General features: G+C 41.3%; 1 protein-coding gene across 2 annotated transcripts; it reads right to left on the minus strand.

Moving 5' to 3' along the window:
• Positions 1 to 1,372: 1,372 nt before the first annotated feature.
• Positions 1,373 to 16,520, minus strand: DDX24 (DEAD-box helicase 24). Of its 2 annotated transcripts, none has more exons than XM_066321802.1 (9): positions 16,369 to 16,520; positions 15,211 to 15,936; positions 12,198 to 12,569; positions 10,374 to 10,527; positions 9,490 to 10,005; positions 7,292 to 7,367; positions 6,537 to 6,725; positions 4,007 to 4,136; positions 1,373 to 2,549 (listed from the first exon to the last, which is right to left on the minus strand). In XM_066321802.1, exons 2-9 carry the CDS (start codon positions 15,926 to 15,928, stop codon positions 2,326 to 2,328), a joined length of 2,379 nt encoding a protein of 792 aa, XP_066177899.1. In that variant the 5' UTR covers positions 15,929 to 15,936; positions 16,369 to 16,520; the 3' UTR covers positions 1,373 to 2,325. The 2 variants fall into 2 exon arrangements, with proteins under 2 accessions (XP_066177899.1, XP_066177900.1); XM_066321803.1 differs by having other exon boundaries at positions 1,373 to 2,545; positions 4,003 to 4,136; positions 16,369 to 16,504.
• Between the last annotated feature and the right edge of the window lie 566 nt (positions 16,521 to 17,086).

Raw genomic sequence — 17,086 nt, forward strand, 5'->3', positions numbered from 1 at the left:
ATAAGAGAGATTTCAGAGCTCTAGACTAGTACTCTTTTTCAGACACAGAGATATTTTTAAGGTCCAAGTTCTGCTCTAGTTCCTGTGGAGGTGCAGCATCAGTGTCTACTGCTCAATGCAATAAGCATTCAGAGTTCATGCAGAGCACGTAAGAGGCTGCAAAAGAAAACCAGCCCCAGAGCATGTCCCACAAGCAAACATGAACTGTTAAGCATTGGAACAGGCTCTCCAGGGAAGCGGTGGAGTCACCATCCCTGGAGTGTTCAATAAATGAGTGGATGTGGCACTTTGCTGTAAGGGCATGGTGGCACTAGGTTTTGTGGTTCTATGAAGGCAGCGAGGAGGGCACAAGTGCCATGCTCCACCCTGGGGAGACCTGGCAAGACAGTGAGCTGGGAGTGTGAGAACTGGGTTGTTAAACACAGGGAAACAGAAGCAGCTGAAAAACTTCATAGCAATGATAGAAATGAAATAACAATACTCTCACTGTCCTCCAATTCAGTTCTCATCTTGTGGAATTAGAAATTGCTGGAACTCATGCAGATTTAGACAAGGAGATGCTGAGCTCTGTTGTCAGGATCCAGCCTTGATTTTATTAATGAAATGGAAACAGAAATGCATCATAAGATGCAGGAAGGGCCTAGCTGGTCTTCACACCCTTTAGGATGCAAAACCAATACAATTTTCATAATGTAAGTGTCTGATTAAAATGGCACAGTAAAGAAATGAGGGCACGCTTACCTTTGTTCATTTCTTTTTTCTAGCCTTCCTTACAGGGAACCATGATAAATTTTTTTTTTTTTTCAGCTGTCACATTAACTCCAAAGATGTTTGCATTAACTCTCACATGAGAAAGAGAACCTTACCATTGCTTCTACCCAAAACATCCCCCTCTGTTCCCAAGGGCATGAGACAAACAGTGCATTGCAAGGGAAGTCTCATACATAATTGACAAGCTCTGTATGCTTATGATTACACTGTCACAGCTCTTCTTCAGTAATGCGTGACAACAAGAGAAAAGCCCTCCAGAGATAGGGGGCTTGAATTATTTACACAGATGAAAGAATAAAGAGTTTGTTACTCTCACATAACTAGCAAGTGGTTAGAGGGGGCACTCAACTCAGACAAATTTCCCTGATTAGCTGAGTAAATTGGTGCTTCTTGTCGTGGCAGTGACACTGGCTCATTCCATACTGTTTGAGACACAGAAACTCAGCCTCATCCAGAGCCAGCAGGTGAAGGTTACCTGTCCTCCCACCAATACAGATTCCACGTCTTACCTTTTGGATGCTTTCCCCCTCTACTTGTCTGCTAAGTGTAAACAGCATCAGTTATGAGGGACTTAGAAATCTCAAGTAACTGAAAACAGACACAGGCTTTGGAGTTTATGGCAGATATAATTTAACAAAAGTTCAAAATAAATTTTTCTGACATATTTTAAAAAACATCTTTAAAAAAATACTTGCCCAGATCAGGTTAAAATTATTTAAAAGCATAATTATCATGGAGCAGTCTTCGAAAGTGACATTTCAAAACATCATCTCTTCCATTACAGCAAAGATCATGGTTCTAACATTTTCTAATACAGACTTACTGTATTAACTTAATCAAGAAAACACTGAGTAGCAACACTTACTCCTCAGAAATCTACACATCTCCCAAGGTCAGTCCTGGCCCATTGCCACCTTAACTTTTTTTGCACATTTAAAATGTATTAACACAGGACTAAGAGAATTAAACTTGGTGGAGAATAGAACAGATAAATATTATCAGTGGAGAAAGAAAACTGGGACATTTCCATAACCAGAACTGTATGTAGACTTACTGGTAACATTATCTGTATCTTCTGCCTCTCACACTGAGCTGGAGGCAGTAAAAGCCAAACCTCCCACTACCACCAGCTCAGACTGTACTCACACTCTATATAGCTGACCTTCCCCTGTCCTTCAAAGACATTAAAATTCAAATCAAGTTTTATCATTAGAGTATGCCCACAGTGAATTTCACCCAGTAACTCTTACTCATCTCACAAAATGGAGTAATTATCACAACTATGTGGAAACTAATTAACTTCTATTAATATAGAGATTTAAGAAAAAAATAAGAACATAAAAACCCAAGATCCAAGAAAAGATTCAACAGTAACTAACCAAAAGTTAATTGAGCCCTTTAAATCAGCATTTTGTTTCGTGCCTGCACAACCAATGCACAGGCAACATCCTTATACAATCTGTCCTCTAGCTGGGTTCCTCTATAAGCACTGACAGCCTTGATGAGGATAATCCTTGCTTCTGTCACACCCAGTGATCTTGCTGTGATTTAATTTTATTTTATTGATTTCTTCTTCTTGGCTTGCTTTTTGGACACGGCACCTAGAGCTGAACAGCTCACTGATGTCTGAGGCAAGAGTAGTTTTCCAGACTGTGTTGGGTACTTGGTTTTCATAAGGACTTTAAACAATGGCTGGGACAACATATGTTTCAGTTCTTTTTTCATCCCCTTCAGCATCTTTTGCTTCTGGCTTTCTTCTTGCTCACTAGCTTTTCTTCCTTGGGGCAGAAATCAAAGATACAGAATGTTACAACAAGAAAAAGACTTGCATTGCAGGCCTTTGTAGTGACAGAGGCAGATGTTGACCCCAGCTTTCCTCTCTCTAACAAGGTCACTCCCAGTCATCTGTGACATTTTCAGATCACCCAGGCTGTTCACAAGGTAATGAGATAAGAGAACCCTGACTACTGAGTACCCATAGTTAAGGGCTGAAATGAGGAGAAAAACGAAATCAAAGTTGCTGTAAGGTAAAACTGAAACCACATTACTAAATCTTTTATAACTGTGTAAGAAGCGCTTCACTTAAGGCAGGAATGACTGGGAGTTTAATTGGTCTCTAACAAGCTACACAAGAATTAGAGACTTTAGAATATAAACCTGGCAAGTTTCTGGGTGGCAATTACAAAGTGTTTCACTTGAGAGTCACAACTTACTTGGATTAGACCCGCTGTTTGGAAACTCATTCCAAAGCATCGCATACTCAGATTATGTCAAAACAAGAAAGCAGAGTGCTAATTATCTGAAAGCACTCCTGAACAATTTAGACAGAGATGGTTAGTGTCTGCTTGCAAAGTGGTTGAGAACCAGCTAGTCCAGGCATGTTTAAAAAAATACATTAATCTAAACACATTTCAAAATTAAGGCATTGGCATATTTAGTAGCTAACAGGGTAGAGCCAGACTAATCTGAAGTGACCTCTGCAGCAACCCTATTCAGCCTGCTTTCAAAAACTGGCTGGAAATCATACCTTCAGCTCCCAAAATACAAACACAATGCAGGATTTTACAGTGCACCTAAGCTTTGCAAAACTTCATGGCATTGAACTAATAGCCACTTGCAGTTCTACAGCCCTACACATTCTCTCAGCTACAGCCTGCAAAATATTTAATTGTAAAAATGTAAGAAATTACTTATTTCTAACAAACCACCAAAACCCTCATCAACTCCAATATAAGTATCGGCCATTTAGCCCACACAGCTCAACCTACTTAAGGCTCACATAATATTTGGTGTTCCCTAGCACTTCCTGGGTGTTCCCACACAGAGCTGTCAGGCTCCTGTCCTGATGCCTGACTACAAGAGAGTGGGAGAGAAGCAGAAGTGTGGGAACAGCCTTCTCTATGACAAGAGGGGACAAGACTCAATCAGGACATACTGGGCTGCTTAGATTACTCTGAAATGCTTGCCAGAAGCTCAACAGTTCTTGTCCTACAATATGTAGACTTGTCTGCGACTTGCCAGAACTGTCACACCTCACTCCCTCAGCTCCAGCACTCTCTGCTGCACGATCATCCTGAAAACACCACTAACACCACGCATCAGAAACACTCCTTTCCTTTCCCCCCACCCCTGCCCTGCAGCTGTTGAAGCTTCTCTGCCATAGTGAAGCTTCTTCTGGACACCAGAGCTATGGGCCCTACTGAGCATGCCCACGAAAAAACATTTTTCTACTTGCCCATCAACATGTCATCATCAAGATCCATCTCAAGAGCCTCAGCAGCTTGCTGGAGCCAGGAGTTGTGTTGCTTTGCCCGACTGTTGAAAAATTCTGCCTTCTCAATCTGCCTTGCCAAATTCATCCGTTCCTGCAATAAAAGTACATTTAGACATTATAATCAGGTTTAAATGTGGGGTACTTTAGCAGAGTAAGTGTTTGAGAGCATGCACTACAATGCAACTGGGGTGCAGAGACACTTTTGTTCCCTCACCCATGTCCCAGGAGATGCCTCAGCTAACAGACACATCATCATTCAGTAGTGTTTTCCTTCCTTAAATCCATGATAGAATCTGACTTCTAAAACATCTCAACTATGAAACATACCTGAAAGTCAACCTAACAGTCTATGAATGAATCATTATAAACACTTGAGAGACACGAAAAACAAACCACGACTGAGATACCAATAATTTCCAAGTTACATACTTAGATAGTACAGCTTGATCTCAGAGTTATTAGTCTTAGCAGTAAGGAACAGCCACTACTTTCATTCCACTCTGAAGAAAGTAAACTCCTGCAGGCCATAAGGGGAGAAGAGATCATATTTTCAGGAATGCACCTGGATCTTGTTTAGGCACAGGACAGAATGTCCTGTCCTTCTTCCCAGCAGCAGACAGGTGGAACAAAGATGTCCAGCAAACTTAACCTGACCTGCAGGCTTCCAGCAGGGCCAAAAAAATAACTAATTCACTGTGGAAAGAAAATCTGCACTGACAGTAAATATGAACCAACCAGAAGCAAGTTCTGCTCTTTGGAATGTGCCTGCAGTTGCATAAAACAAACCCATGCAGGAATCTGAATAGTCTGGTACTACACAGTAACAGCAGCAGCCAGGACTGCCAGGGTAATTACCACAGAGAGAGAGAGAGAGTAGTAACACTTGCAGTGGACTACAAAGTTAGTCACTTCTTAAATCATTACAAGAAATTTAAAGAAAGGTTTTCCATCTCTGTAAAACGTAAGTTCTCTTTAAGTCTATCCTGGTTCAACAACTTATTAGTCTCAAGTGTGAAACCCCTTCAGACTACTCCTGAACATGAATGAAGGCATGCAAAAGGAGGGAAGGAGTGTGCCAGTGGGACAGACACAAAGAACCAGCAGAACTATTAGTCCCAACTATAATGACTTTGTGATTAAACCCAGGACAAAGTGTAATAAGACCTGACTGTTGCAAGGGCTTATGAGACTGGAGTCCTGCAGCTACAATTACAAAGATCTCTTCTGGGGAGGAAAGCATTATTACAGATAGGAGAGATTGTGAGATAGTGAGAGGAAAAGGAAAGTGTAGAAACAGTATTTATTTGCCCACTAATTGATAGAGCATGATAAGAGTCAAGAACTACTCATCAAGAAACACAGAAGGAACTTCTGAACCAACACTCTTCAAAATGACAGACTTCTTTGAGTAACTAGAAACATTTAGTGGGCGGAAGGGAGCAGCAGGGAGATAGGGGTGGAAATCAGATTCTCTTCATTACTACAGAGAGGAGAAAAAAATGAATCCGTGGAAGCATTTATTTGATTTTCTTTCCTCTTTCAGAAAGCTGCATCTCCTGAAAGAAATACCCTACTTGCAGCAAGTTTGGGCTTTGAAACTTGCTGTCATTATTCCCAAGGTGAGGATACTGCTGTTGCCACTGGGGTAGACCCTGGGCTCAGTCCAATCCAATTAGGTAAGCCTGAATCAGAATACCACGAGGAAGACACCTGTTACATTATCTCACTGCTTGCACTCTTCCCTGTTCTCAATGACTGTGCAATATGCAGACATCTCTATCCCAGCTGGTTTCCTTTAAAATCCAGTACTTAAATATATCCCATTTGTATATGACTGACTATACAAACTGTTAAGAGAATGCTGAGACATGAAATAGTCTCTTACCCAAGAATTAGAAAATCTGCAGTGACTTTTTAAAGTTTTAACATTGTTTTGTTAATTCTAACCATTGTCTGTCTTGTGAGTTAGTAAATGACTGAATCCTCTTTAAAATGGGCAACAACCTAGAAAAGGGAAACACACTCAGTTTGACAGGGTCCAGTGGCAGCTGTGGCCTCATAGTATATGAAGTTTTAGAAAAACAGACAACTCACAACTTCAGATGGAAAGAGGCAGGTAAAGACCACTGAATGTCCCTGGACCTGATACTGTTCTTCAGTCTGTTAGTTTTCTTACTAACATAAGAGGCTTTAAATAATGTACCTAGCAGAGCCATGCCAGCTCCACAGACATATTTGCTTCCTTATACTGTTTCTGGAAAAATGTAAGTGATGTTTATGTGTAAGAATACCTTTCTTGGGCTAGTTATTGAAGAGAAATCATAGTTAACGCTTAAAAAAATATAAGCTGTAATTAACTAAATTTTTAAATCCAGATCCTCAGGAGTAAATTTCATCTGAAACCTGGAAAAAACACGACAGGCAGTATCGTCACAGTAATCTAAATAAGCAAGCAACTACTCAGACTGCAAAAAGACTGTTATTTCTTTACCTTAACAGAAGTCATGCACTTGGCATCAACTGGGAAAAACGGCAGCTCTTCACTCTTGTCCAGGGTTTTATAGATTTTCCGAAAATTGATGAGGTCCTCGGGACCGATCAGCAGCAGGCTGAGGCCTTCGTTGGCTGCTCGGGCAGTGCGGCCGCTCCTGTGCACGTACAGCTCCGACGTACGGGGCACCTGCAAGAACCCACAGAGCCCTGCACTGCCACGGGCTGCTGCCAGCACAGCCTGCCATGCCTCACACGAGACGTTTTACACACCCCGTACACTGCATGTAACACAGGTGAAAGTCCTGTGAAAGATGATGTCTTGACACACTTTGTGCTCTCTCTGATCCAGAATTTTTCCTTGCGTAATCTCTTGTGAGTCTCTTCTAACTTCTGACCCTCTGTCATTTCATTTGCAAAGCAGGAAAGTATTTTATGTGTCCTCAGAGAAAAGTTATAAAGCTGAGTTATTTGACACCTTTGGTTATCAAAGGTAAGCAAAAAGCAAGGAGGAACATTATCTATTATGTCACTTCTGGAGCACACATTCATAAAGTGCCACCTACTGCAGTCAGCCACTGCAGAAATGAGACTTTTAAGTACAAAGCACTAAGGACAGTTAAATGATTTAATCTCTGTGCTTAGAACTATACTATATATACCAAGAATTACAGCTTTGCAGTGTTCAGGATTTGGATCGACAAAAGCTTATATCAAACCAAAATAGTAAAAGGAGAAACATTAAAAGTGCTTAACCTGGTAGTGGATGACATGCTGGACATTAGGAATATCGAGACCACGAGCTGCAACATCTGTTGTCAGGAGGACACAGCTGAGAAAGTGACAAAATTTAATGAATATAAAACTGAAAAGTCAATAATTTGCCAAGGGACATAAAATACAGGAACCTAGAATTCTACCATAGCAGTCTAAGAAACAAGTTTATACTGTATTATCTGTAATGCATATGCATTCTGTTTGCCCCTATAGAAACAATATCCAATTTACCTCAAGGGCAGTCTTGAAACACTAATTCTTAAACTATACTTTATAAAAGCAAATTCTGCCTTCAGCAGGTCTATTCAAATAAACAGGTCTCTTTTCAGTAAATAAATGCAGTACCTAGCTGTACCCTGTATTCCTATGTTTTTCTTCTCTCTCAGTTCACAAGACTGCTAGAAAAAATTGTTACTCAATGAAGAAGGGAGGGGTATGTGCCCCTGCATTACACTTTTCAGTGCACTGTCCAAGTTTTAAAGAATTTCTTTAGCTTGCTATGACCACACCATTAAGAACACAATTGATTCTCTGGCTGTACAGACATGTTATTAAAAGTTAATCAGTTGAGAAAAATCACATTATTAACATCATCTATTTAAATAACAATTTTTTGGGGCTGAAGTATCTTCTACCAACTTGCACTCAAATAAACTCTCAGTAAATCAAAACCTAGAAATAAAGGGGGGAGTTCTGTTCTAACAATTACTATTTCTCCTTAGACAAGATGAACTACTCTAAAAAGTTCTTCTTTTATATAAACAGTCTCTACAGAGACAAAAGTCTGCCTAGGATATGCAACAGTTTGTTTTAAAAACATCTCCCAGCAACTGAAATGAGTAATTTTAGGTAATGGAAATTTGTTAAGATTTTATGGCATCTAACTGTATACTCTATTGCTACAAGGCTCAGAGCAGAAATAACAAGAGAAAATTCTACAGCTTGCAGTCTGCAGAAGGCCATGAGAGATGCTATCATAAATTTCTTTCCTGCCTTGAACATCTGCAGTCTCTGAAAACACCCCACCTGACCTATGCAAATACTATCAATACATTTGCCAAGAGATGCTGCAGCTCCATCACAGCAATTCAACCTCTGCTCTCCAAGCCTGAATCTATTAACAAGGTACAAACCCCTGGACAGCACGCAGCAGTTCACAGCAGGACTAAACTGTGAGGCTTCTGGACTATGGAAGTAATGACACTAAAAATCTCCTCCCAAAGGCCAGCCCAAAGACAACCCAAAACAATGTTTCCAAAAATGGCAGGACAAATCTGCTTGGGTAAGCCCTGGCTGCCCACTGCTGCTGAAAGGCTCAAGTACCCTTTCATTTGCACTGCTCAAAGATACTTTGATCCTCGGGATACTAATTTATGTAATTAAACCTGCAAATGAGTAGTGAATGGTTAGTTTTCTGATGGTTTAGGGAGATTCAGTAACTTACAGAGGATCAAATAAGCTGCAGAGCCAGGACATGGGCGGAGCTGTGCAGGACAGTTGTAAAAACATGTCTGAAAACAGGGCAAGTGACAGCTCCTTCAGGAGCAACAAGCTCCCAGACCTCAGGCTATTTCAGGCTCCAGTGGACCTCAGGAGGTCTCTAGTAAAACCTCCTCTTCAAAGCAGGATGACCTGCAAGACTGGACCGGGTTGCCCAGGGCTTTTCTCCAACTGAGCCTCAAAGAACTCCAAGACAAGCAGCCTGTTCCCATGCTTGACTGTCCTCACAGAGAAAAAGCCCTTTCTTCTCATATCCAGCCTGAACCTCTTATTTCAACTTGCACCCATTACCTCTCATCCTCCCATCAAGTGCCACTCTGAAAAGCCTGGCTCCACCTTCTGGACAACTTTCTTTCATGGTGTCAGAGGGCTGCCATTAGCTCCCAACAAAATACTTTTCCCAGGTAATACAAACACCCAGTCCCTTCAGCCTCTTCTCCTGCAGCGCCAGTGCTTCTTGAGTATCTTGGTGGCCTTCCACTGAACTTGCTTCAGTTCATCACCTTAACTGTGAAACCTCACCCTTAATTGTTAATATCTTGGGCTCAAGAACAGGGGACTCACATCCTCAGCTAACTTCCCCAACCTGCTCCTACTCTAACAGAGTTATTTCTCCTCCCCACCACCCTTTATGCAATTTCTTTTTTTCTCTACTAGGAAGTTGAAAATCAACTCACCTCTCTCGCTCAGCAAACCTTTCCAGGTTTTTCAGCCTTTGCTTCTGGTGCATGTTGGCATGCAAAGGAAGAGGATCACAATTTAAGATTGTGAGGAGAGAACTGAGGCGCTTTACACAGTCTATGCTGTTTGCAAAGACCATGGTTCTTCCTGGATACTGGAGAAGAAAGTAATAGAGATAATAGTCCTTCTCATTTGTGTTACAGTGGATTCTGGTTTCTGTCAGAGTCTCAACAGTGGCCTCTTTCCTTGTTAAGTCTATTACTTTGGGTTTGCCCTTTATTCCTACTTTTTCCATTAACAATTCTAGTTTGGTCTTCTTGTCCATCTTTTTAGCATTCTTTTTTTGTAAAACTCTTGTGGGAGTCTGATGGACTAAAGTCAAAGTGGCAGAAAAAACAAAAGTCTGTCGTCGAGGGTTATACTGTGAATCATTTAACATTTCCAGCAACTGAGACAACTCTAAGAAGTGACCTTTCTCAACCATTCTGTCTGCTTCATCAATCACAAGGCACCTGTCAAGTAGAAAACACACAGTAAAAATACACTTGTGCAGCTAAATACAAACCTGATGCATTTAAGAAAAACTTTTCCTGCTAAACACATAAAGGATGTTATGCATATAAAGCCAAAAGGAACACCAGGCATGCTGGGGGGCAGCTACAGTGGCCTTCTGCATTTCTTTTTGAAAAATCAGATTTTTACTACTGCCTTTAACCAACATTTGTCTCCATCAAAATAACCAATGTGCATTTCAATAAAACACTGACACAGAAATAGGTGATCTTGTGTAGTCTGAACTATTTAATCTGTCAGTAAACCAAATCTGTATGCAGGGCTGCCCAGTTCAGTATCCAGCAGTTAGCTGAAAAGGCACCTTTACCTGAGCTGACGAAGATTTGAAAGATGCGGGTGTCTCTCTTTAACTAACTCCCACAGACGGCCTGGGGTTGCAATTACAATTTCCGGCTGCCGATTCAGTACACGTTCTTGCTTCTGTGCAGCCATGCCTCCCACTAGGATTGCAGTCTTAATGCCTAGAACATATAAATAACAGATTTTACTTCACTAATTTACCAGTGAGTGTTTTTATATGTATCTACTTCATGAAGTGTTTTCAACAGTCTACACTGCAACTTTCAACAAGCATTTTAGCCAAGAAACTTCAGGGGGTTTATGTAACACTGTGCATACAGAAATGCACTAAATTTTACAGAAAAATCCTCATTAAAGTTAGATGCCAAGAATTAGTGTACCTGTCCTTCAACAGCACAAAGCATCACGTCCATAGCTGTTAACTTTTGTTCACACATATTTCAGTCTCGTGTTTTCTCAATGATATTTGAATGAACAAACACATTCCCGTTAAGAATAACCAGAAGATCCTTTCAAGAACAAGAGTGAAAAATGCTTGTCCAGGTAAATAACTGCTCATTTGCTATGGAATAATCCTACCAAGTATGCTCCCACCTGATTAATGATTCCTGCACAGTAGCATAGACCTCATTAGCTTCAAGTAGTCTGCAGAGGTACTAAAAGGAGTTTATCTTTGGAAGCAGACTCCACACATGGCTAATTTCACCCTACTTCTTCAAAGAATACACTGGCCCAAGATAAACTCAATGCTACTGTGCAAGACACTTCCAGTATGCAAGCTTCCACTCTTTTCTGGACTACTTGTGAAACACCACTGCAGTTTGTTTTTTTTTTCCCAAAGTGAGTTTGAAGCAATAAAGAAAGTCCACATCAAAACATCTCCTCTCCTGCTGCAGCAACTGTATTATTCCTTGGGCAGCAGATTTTTATACATAAATAGCACTGCTCCTATCAGAACTGAATGACATAAATTGATTATTTCATGCTAGCAGTTAAAATAAGCCTTGTAATCAGATGCAGACTCATGAGCACAGCAGGACACACAGATACCAAAGGAAGATGGGCTTAAAAGTAGTTTGTTGCACTACATATCCTCTTTAATAAATAAACCTTACTCCTCTTTAATAAATAAACCTTACTGGTACTGGAGAAGTGGAGAGAATTGCGAAAAACTCGCCATCTTCAACAGTTTCATGTCCTCACTCATACACTTAACAGATGTACTGACTTCTGGTTTGGAAAGGAAAGGCAGAAGGGGGAATTGCTTTTGTCAGGCATGTTACTCAGTAACACTTCTGTGGCTTGACTGCTGCAGGGGGTTAAGTCAAAAAATCCAGCAATGCCATCTACAATAAATATTTATGGCCATAATTCTTTTTTTTTTTTTATTAGATAGAGCAAAGTTATACATATACAGTATATACAAAGATTGATGTACTTGTTAAAAATGAAATTATATATAATCAACATTTTACACATAATGAAATTATTAATTATATACAGCCTACATTATCCAAAACTAGAACAAAGTTAGCTGTTGCCAGGTGTCTAGTACTGATTCTGTGTTGTGAGAGCATGAATCAATACCTATTTGAAGGAAGAGACATTTTAAAGCAAAATAGCTCACATGAACTGCTTACTAACACAAGCATCTCACTGAAGAATCTCCATGCATTTCTTGCACATCAGTAGCTAAAAACTAAGCCCTCAAAAGCTACACCAATTTTATGATTTTATGGAAGAAAGTGCACACATTCTGGCCCAACATCAATGCCAAGATCCAAACACAGTCTAATCTGGCTGTCCAATGTGGCCCGTGGGATTTACATACCTGTAAACTTTGCAACTGCATCAATGTGGTGCTTTACTTGTACAGCTAATTCTCTTGTAGGAGTAAGGACCAGTCCTAAAAGAGGCCTCTTTTTATGGGAGTCAACAGTAGGTGTCTCGGAATTGAATTCAACATTTTCCAGCACCTTCACACAGCCTGTTGTGAAAGATGCATCATCTTCATCTCCGCTATCTTCAACCTGCTGATGGGTTACTTTTTCTGCTTCATCCTCACTTTCCCATCTTGTTTCATCATGAGGCTGATGGGACTCTTTAGAAACACTGTCATTTCTGGTTGTGGAGTTATTTGATTTTTGCCACTGCAGCACAGAGTGAATCATTGGAATTGCAAATGCAAGCGTTTTGCCGCTTCCTAAAAAAACAAACAAGAATAATAACACAGACTGACAAGTCATTTATTTGAAAAGATGAGAAAAGCAACAGCCAATCACACACTGTTCTTAAACACACCATTGTAACAGATGCAAACTCATGGTCTTTAGAAGACCAGAAACTTGCAGCGGTAGCATCTTTTCTCGTGCTCCCTTTATACATCTCCATTCCCGTTTCTGGGGAACAAGTATTTTTCCAATCTCTAGCAGGTCAGACATATTTATTTGTTCTAAAAGCGTTTTTTAAAAGCTGCAGTTGCAGTCAAGATATTTTTAAAGAACTGTATGCCCATAAGGAGAATACCATGCCCTAATTAAAAGTTCTAATCAACACTCTCCAAATAAAAGAATAGCAAATGAGGTCAAGGACAAACTGGAACGCACTTGAAGGATTAGCTTCCACCTTCTATTTATAGTCCTGTATTTACAACTTTCTAAGATACTGTATTTTGAAATACTCCACTGTCTCATTTCCTGATCTAGCACTGGGTCCCATTTTTATAATCAGAACACACACATCTACTTCAAAAGAGAGAATCCACTTTGGAGAGACAGGGCTTGTCAAAAGCAAGTTTAATTGCCAGGGTCCACTGTACCAACTGCAAGTTACATCCCTGCCACATATTCCCTTCTGAGCTATCTGTCAGTAATAAAGGCATTAGGAAAAGCCTGGTAGCACATCCACCCCAGCTTTTCAGACAACCAGTGCTGCTGCAAAGTCTTGTATCCACTCATCTATCTTTCTGCATGGCTAGGAAGTGTTTTATGACTTCTGTCTGCACTTGAAGTGGAAAATGTTTATAACCTGTATTTAGAGCACTTACACAATGAGGTTCTGGTAATACAGAATATCTGTTTTTAAGGTGAAGAACACAGCTGATTTTGAATTAGACATAATGCAGTTTGCTGGTGCAAATGCCAGAACTGCACCTAGACAGATTATGGCTGTGATAATCAGAACGATTCTGCAGGGACTACAGATGATTCACCCACAATTCAAACAAATCCTCACCTCACAGGACATTTATTCTTTATAATGCACAAACTGCACACCATAGACACGTGTGCAAAACCAGGAGGAAAGAATATCTCGGTACTACAGCTCAAACCATTTCATGCTCTTTTAAACAGTTTCATATTGTATAATTTCACAGAGGTTTGGCTCCTTAACCAGAAACCTCACTAGTCCTACACAGAAATGAACAGTAAGGGTTAGAGCCACCGCAAAAACAAGAAGCAAGATTTAGAGTTCTTTAACTTCATGCATTCCTCCCTCAGGCCCACCCTAAGAGGTGCTGCAGGATGCAGAGAAAAGAACTAGAGAGTTTCAACCTCTCCCAGCTGCAGCACCTCCTCACAGGCAGTTGTCCACCTGTATCAAGTTTCTATAGGAACATGATGGACTCTCTGGAGAGAATCTGGATTCCACTCATTAAAGAATAAATGAGCAAAACACACTTCTACTACCTCAGGATTATACAAAATTATAAAGCAACCACACAGCCTGCTACCAGCCACGCTTTCCATTCTGCAGCTAGAGAGGAATTTGCTTACCAGCACTGCCAAAATGGCACTTTTTTGCAGTATAAAAACACCATTTAAGTTTTCAGTTCCATTTTTAAGAACACTCCCTGCAGGGCTTTCTAATCTTACTAAAGCTAATAGCATCAACACAGCTTCTAATTAAAATAAAAATGCAAATGACTGCATATCTTATTAGTTACTATACCTTCTTGCTCTAGAGCAGTAAATGACTTTACAGAGAAGCACTGAGATAAAGCAACTGGAACAGATGAAAACAGTGCAAAGGAAGCTTTTAAACAAAGGCAGCTTCCAATTGTGCTTCCTGTCTCTAGGTGTTTTAGAGAAAAAAATGTTGCTTAAGGCAAAACTTCAAAAGTATGAACTGCAAACAAAGTTTGAGGGAACACAATGTCCTGAGACTTCACAGCATTGAGTAAACAAGGAGCTATAACAAATTTCATGAGGTTAGCAACGCTCAAATGCTCTGAGCACAAAATGGATGTGAATCTACCTCTCAAATCATTAATGTAATAACTCACTTTAAGCACAAGCAGGGAGAAGAGCTGGTGACAACACACAGACAAAGCTGGGGACAGAGCACAGGGTGAGCCCGTTTTGCTCTGGGTCATATTCACACTTAACACTGTGCCCAGTGTTTATTCACTGCTCCACACCAGTATGAATTGTCTCCACAGGAACCTGGTTCTCTGCTTTGCCTGGCCAGGAGTATGTTTTTGGCTGCTGCAGAAATGACCCTGTTTTCTTCATTAATTCTGCCTTCTGTGGAGTATCACCTTACCATTCCCAAAACAGGAAGCAGTTTGAGAAAGAGGAAAAAGAGACTTCTGCCAAAAGCATAAAAACTCACTGAGACTTCAAAGCTTTGCATGCTTTGTAAAGATGGGATGATCCCATGTTTGTAAGTCACAAAGTTTTAACACTTTACTAATATGCTAGATATGCAAAAGACAAAAGCTCTTCTCTTATAATACATAAAAGCTGCTTCTTCTACACATAAAAACTTGCAACCATGGGCTATATTTTAAGAAGAGAAACAGGATGCTCCCAGCATACCCGATCAGTTTAACAGATCTGTACCTGTTTCTGCGGCACCAAGAACATCCATATTATCCCGAATGGCAGAAGGCAAGGCTAAGGCTTGAATAGGAGTTGGAGCACTAAAGCCCAGGTAGCTCAAGGCCTGCAACACTGGCTCAGGTACAAACAGGTCTTTCCATGCAGACACATCAGCTTTTTGATCAGCTGAGGCAGATAAAACTTCTGTTGTCCAGTTTTTGACTTTTTTAGAAGTAACTACTGATGGAAGGGCTTCCTGTGCTTGAGAAGCCTTGTTTTTAGGTACCTTCTTTTTCTTCTTCTTTGGAGCGTCTTTTCTGCTTGACACACTCTCAGTCACATGTCCATGGTCTTCACAATTAGCTTCTTCAATTATTTCATTACGTTTTGCCTCTTTATCAATTTCTGCTGTATTAGGAGTATTGACTTCATCTGTTTGGCTTCTCAAATCTTGGTTTTTCTTTTTCTTTTTCGGAGGGACGACAGGTTCCTCCACCTCCTCCCTGCCTTCTTCAGAAGCACTCTCAGCCTTTCTCTTCTTCTCTTTTACTTTTCCCACTTTGGAAGAACTTACTAGCTTGTACTCTGTGAGTTCCTCCAAGCACACTATATCTCGAAACTCCTCATCAGCAAAGAGATTTGGGTCGATCTTCACGCTTTTCCATTCTCCTACTACTTCGATGCCTTTTCGTTTCAATTTAAAGGAAGATCTAAATCTTCCTCCTTTTCTGGCCTTCATTTTTTTACCTAAAAAAGAAACCAAGGGAGAAAAACAAGGAGGCCTTCAATGCAAGAAATGGGGACTACCTCGACATTCAAGCAAACAGGAACCCATGGAATAATTATTTTAGTCCTTCTAAAAATAGATCATAAATATAATACATAAATATAACTTCGAGGTAAAATAAACATAGCTAAAATATAACTTAACAAACGGTAATACAACAAAATACAACAGGCAGGCCAGGCCTACTGCGTCCCTCCTGGAACAGCACCGGAGTTAAAAGCAGAACCGCAGGATAAATCCCTGCAGGATAAATCCCCGCAGGCCGCGCAGCGCTCCCACCGCTGCTCCCCCCGGGAACCAGCCGCCGGAGCCGCGGCAGGGCCCAGCACGGCCTCCGCCGTCACTCGCGGGAGCTCCGGGCACCGGCTGCCCCCGGCCCGCCCAGCGCTTACCGCACTCAGGAGCCGCGGGGCAGAGAAGGACGGAGAGGAAGGGAGAGGGGCAGAGGGGAAAGAGCGGGACCGCGGGCCGTACCCAGGCCGGGCCTGTCTCTACGGCCGCGGCTCCCCGCGTGCGCGGCTGGGCGCCGCCATTGCCGCGTGACGTCAGTGCGCGCTGTGACGTCACCCGCGGCGCCGGCCCGACCGCGGCGGGGCGGGGGGAGATTCCCGCACAGCGCTTCCCGGGGGGAATGGGTGAGAGGCCTCGGGAAAACCAGCCCCGAAACCACCGCCTGCGGCTGGGTATCGCCGGCAGCGCTCATTCAGTAACAAAGATTTGTTGTTCATCCTTGCTTGTGTGCTCGTGTGGGCCTGCTTTTAAAGACTATTACTTTTAAAGACTATTTAAAGACTATTAAAGGGTAAAGTTATGCATTTAGGAGAGAAGTGGCAAATAGCTACAGGAAAGCAGCAAACATCACCGAGGTCACAGCGGGGTGTTTTTTTTTCTTGTGTGATCCATGCTCTCCGCAGCCGTATCCTGCTATTGGAAGAGGACATCATAAATTATAATGGAAGATTTTTGTTTCTAAGAGGTGGTCTGATGTTCACAACAGCGTCTTGCTATGAGATGGGGAGAGTGAGTTTAAAACCAGGAGCCGTATAGGTGATAGAGACTAGGATAGTAGCTTCAAGTACAATTAAAAAACAGTTACAATTGTTTCTTCTA

This window comes from Sylvia atricapilla, chromosome 6 (assembly GCF_009819655.1).
Source record: "Sylvia atricapilla isolate bSylAtr1 chromosome 6, bSylAtr1.pri, whole genome shotgun sequence".
Taxonomy (NCBI): domain Eukaryota; kingdom Metazoa; phylum Chordata; class Aves; order Passeriformes; family Sylviidae; genus Sylvia; species Sylvia atricapilla.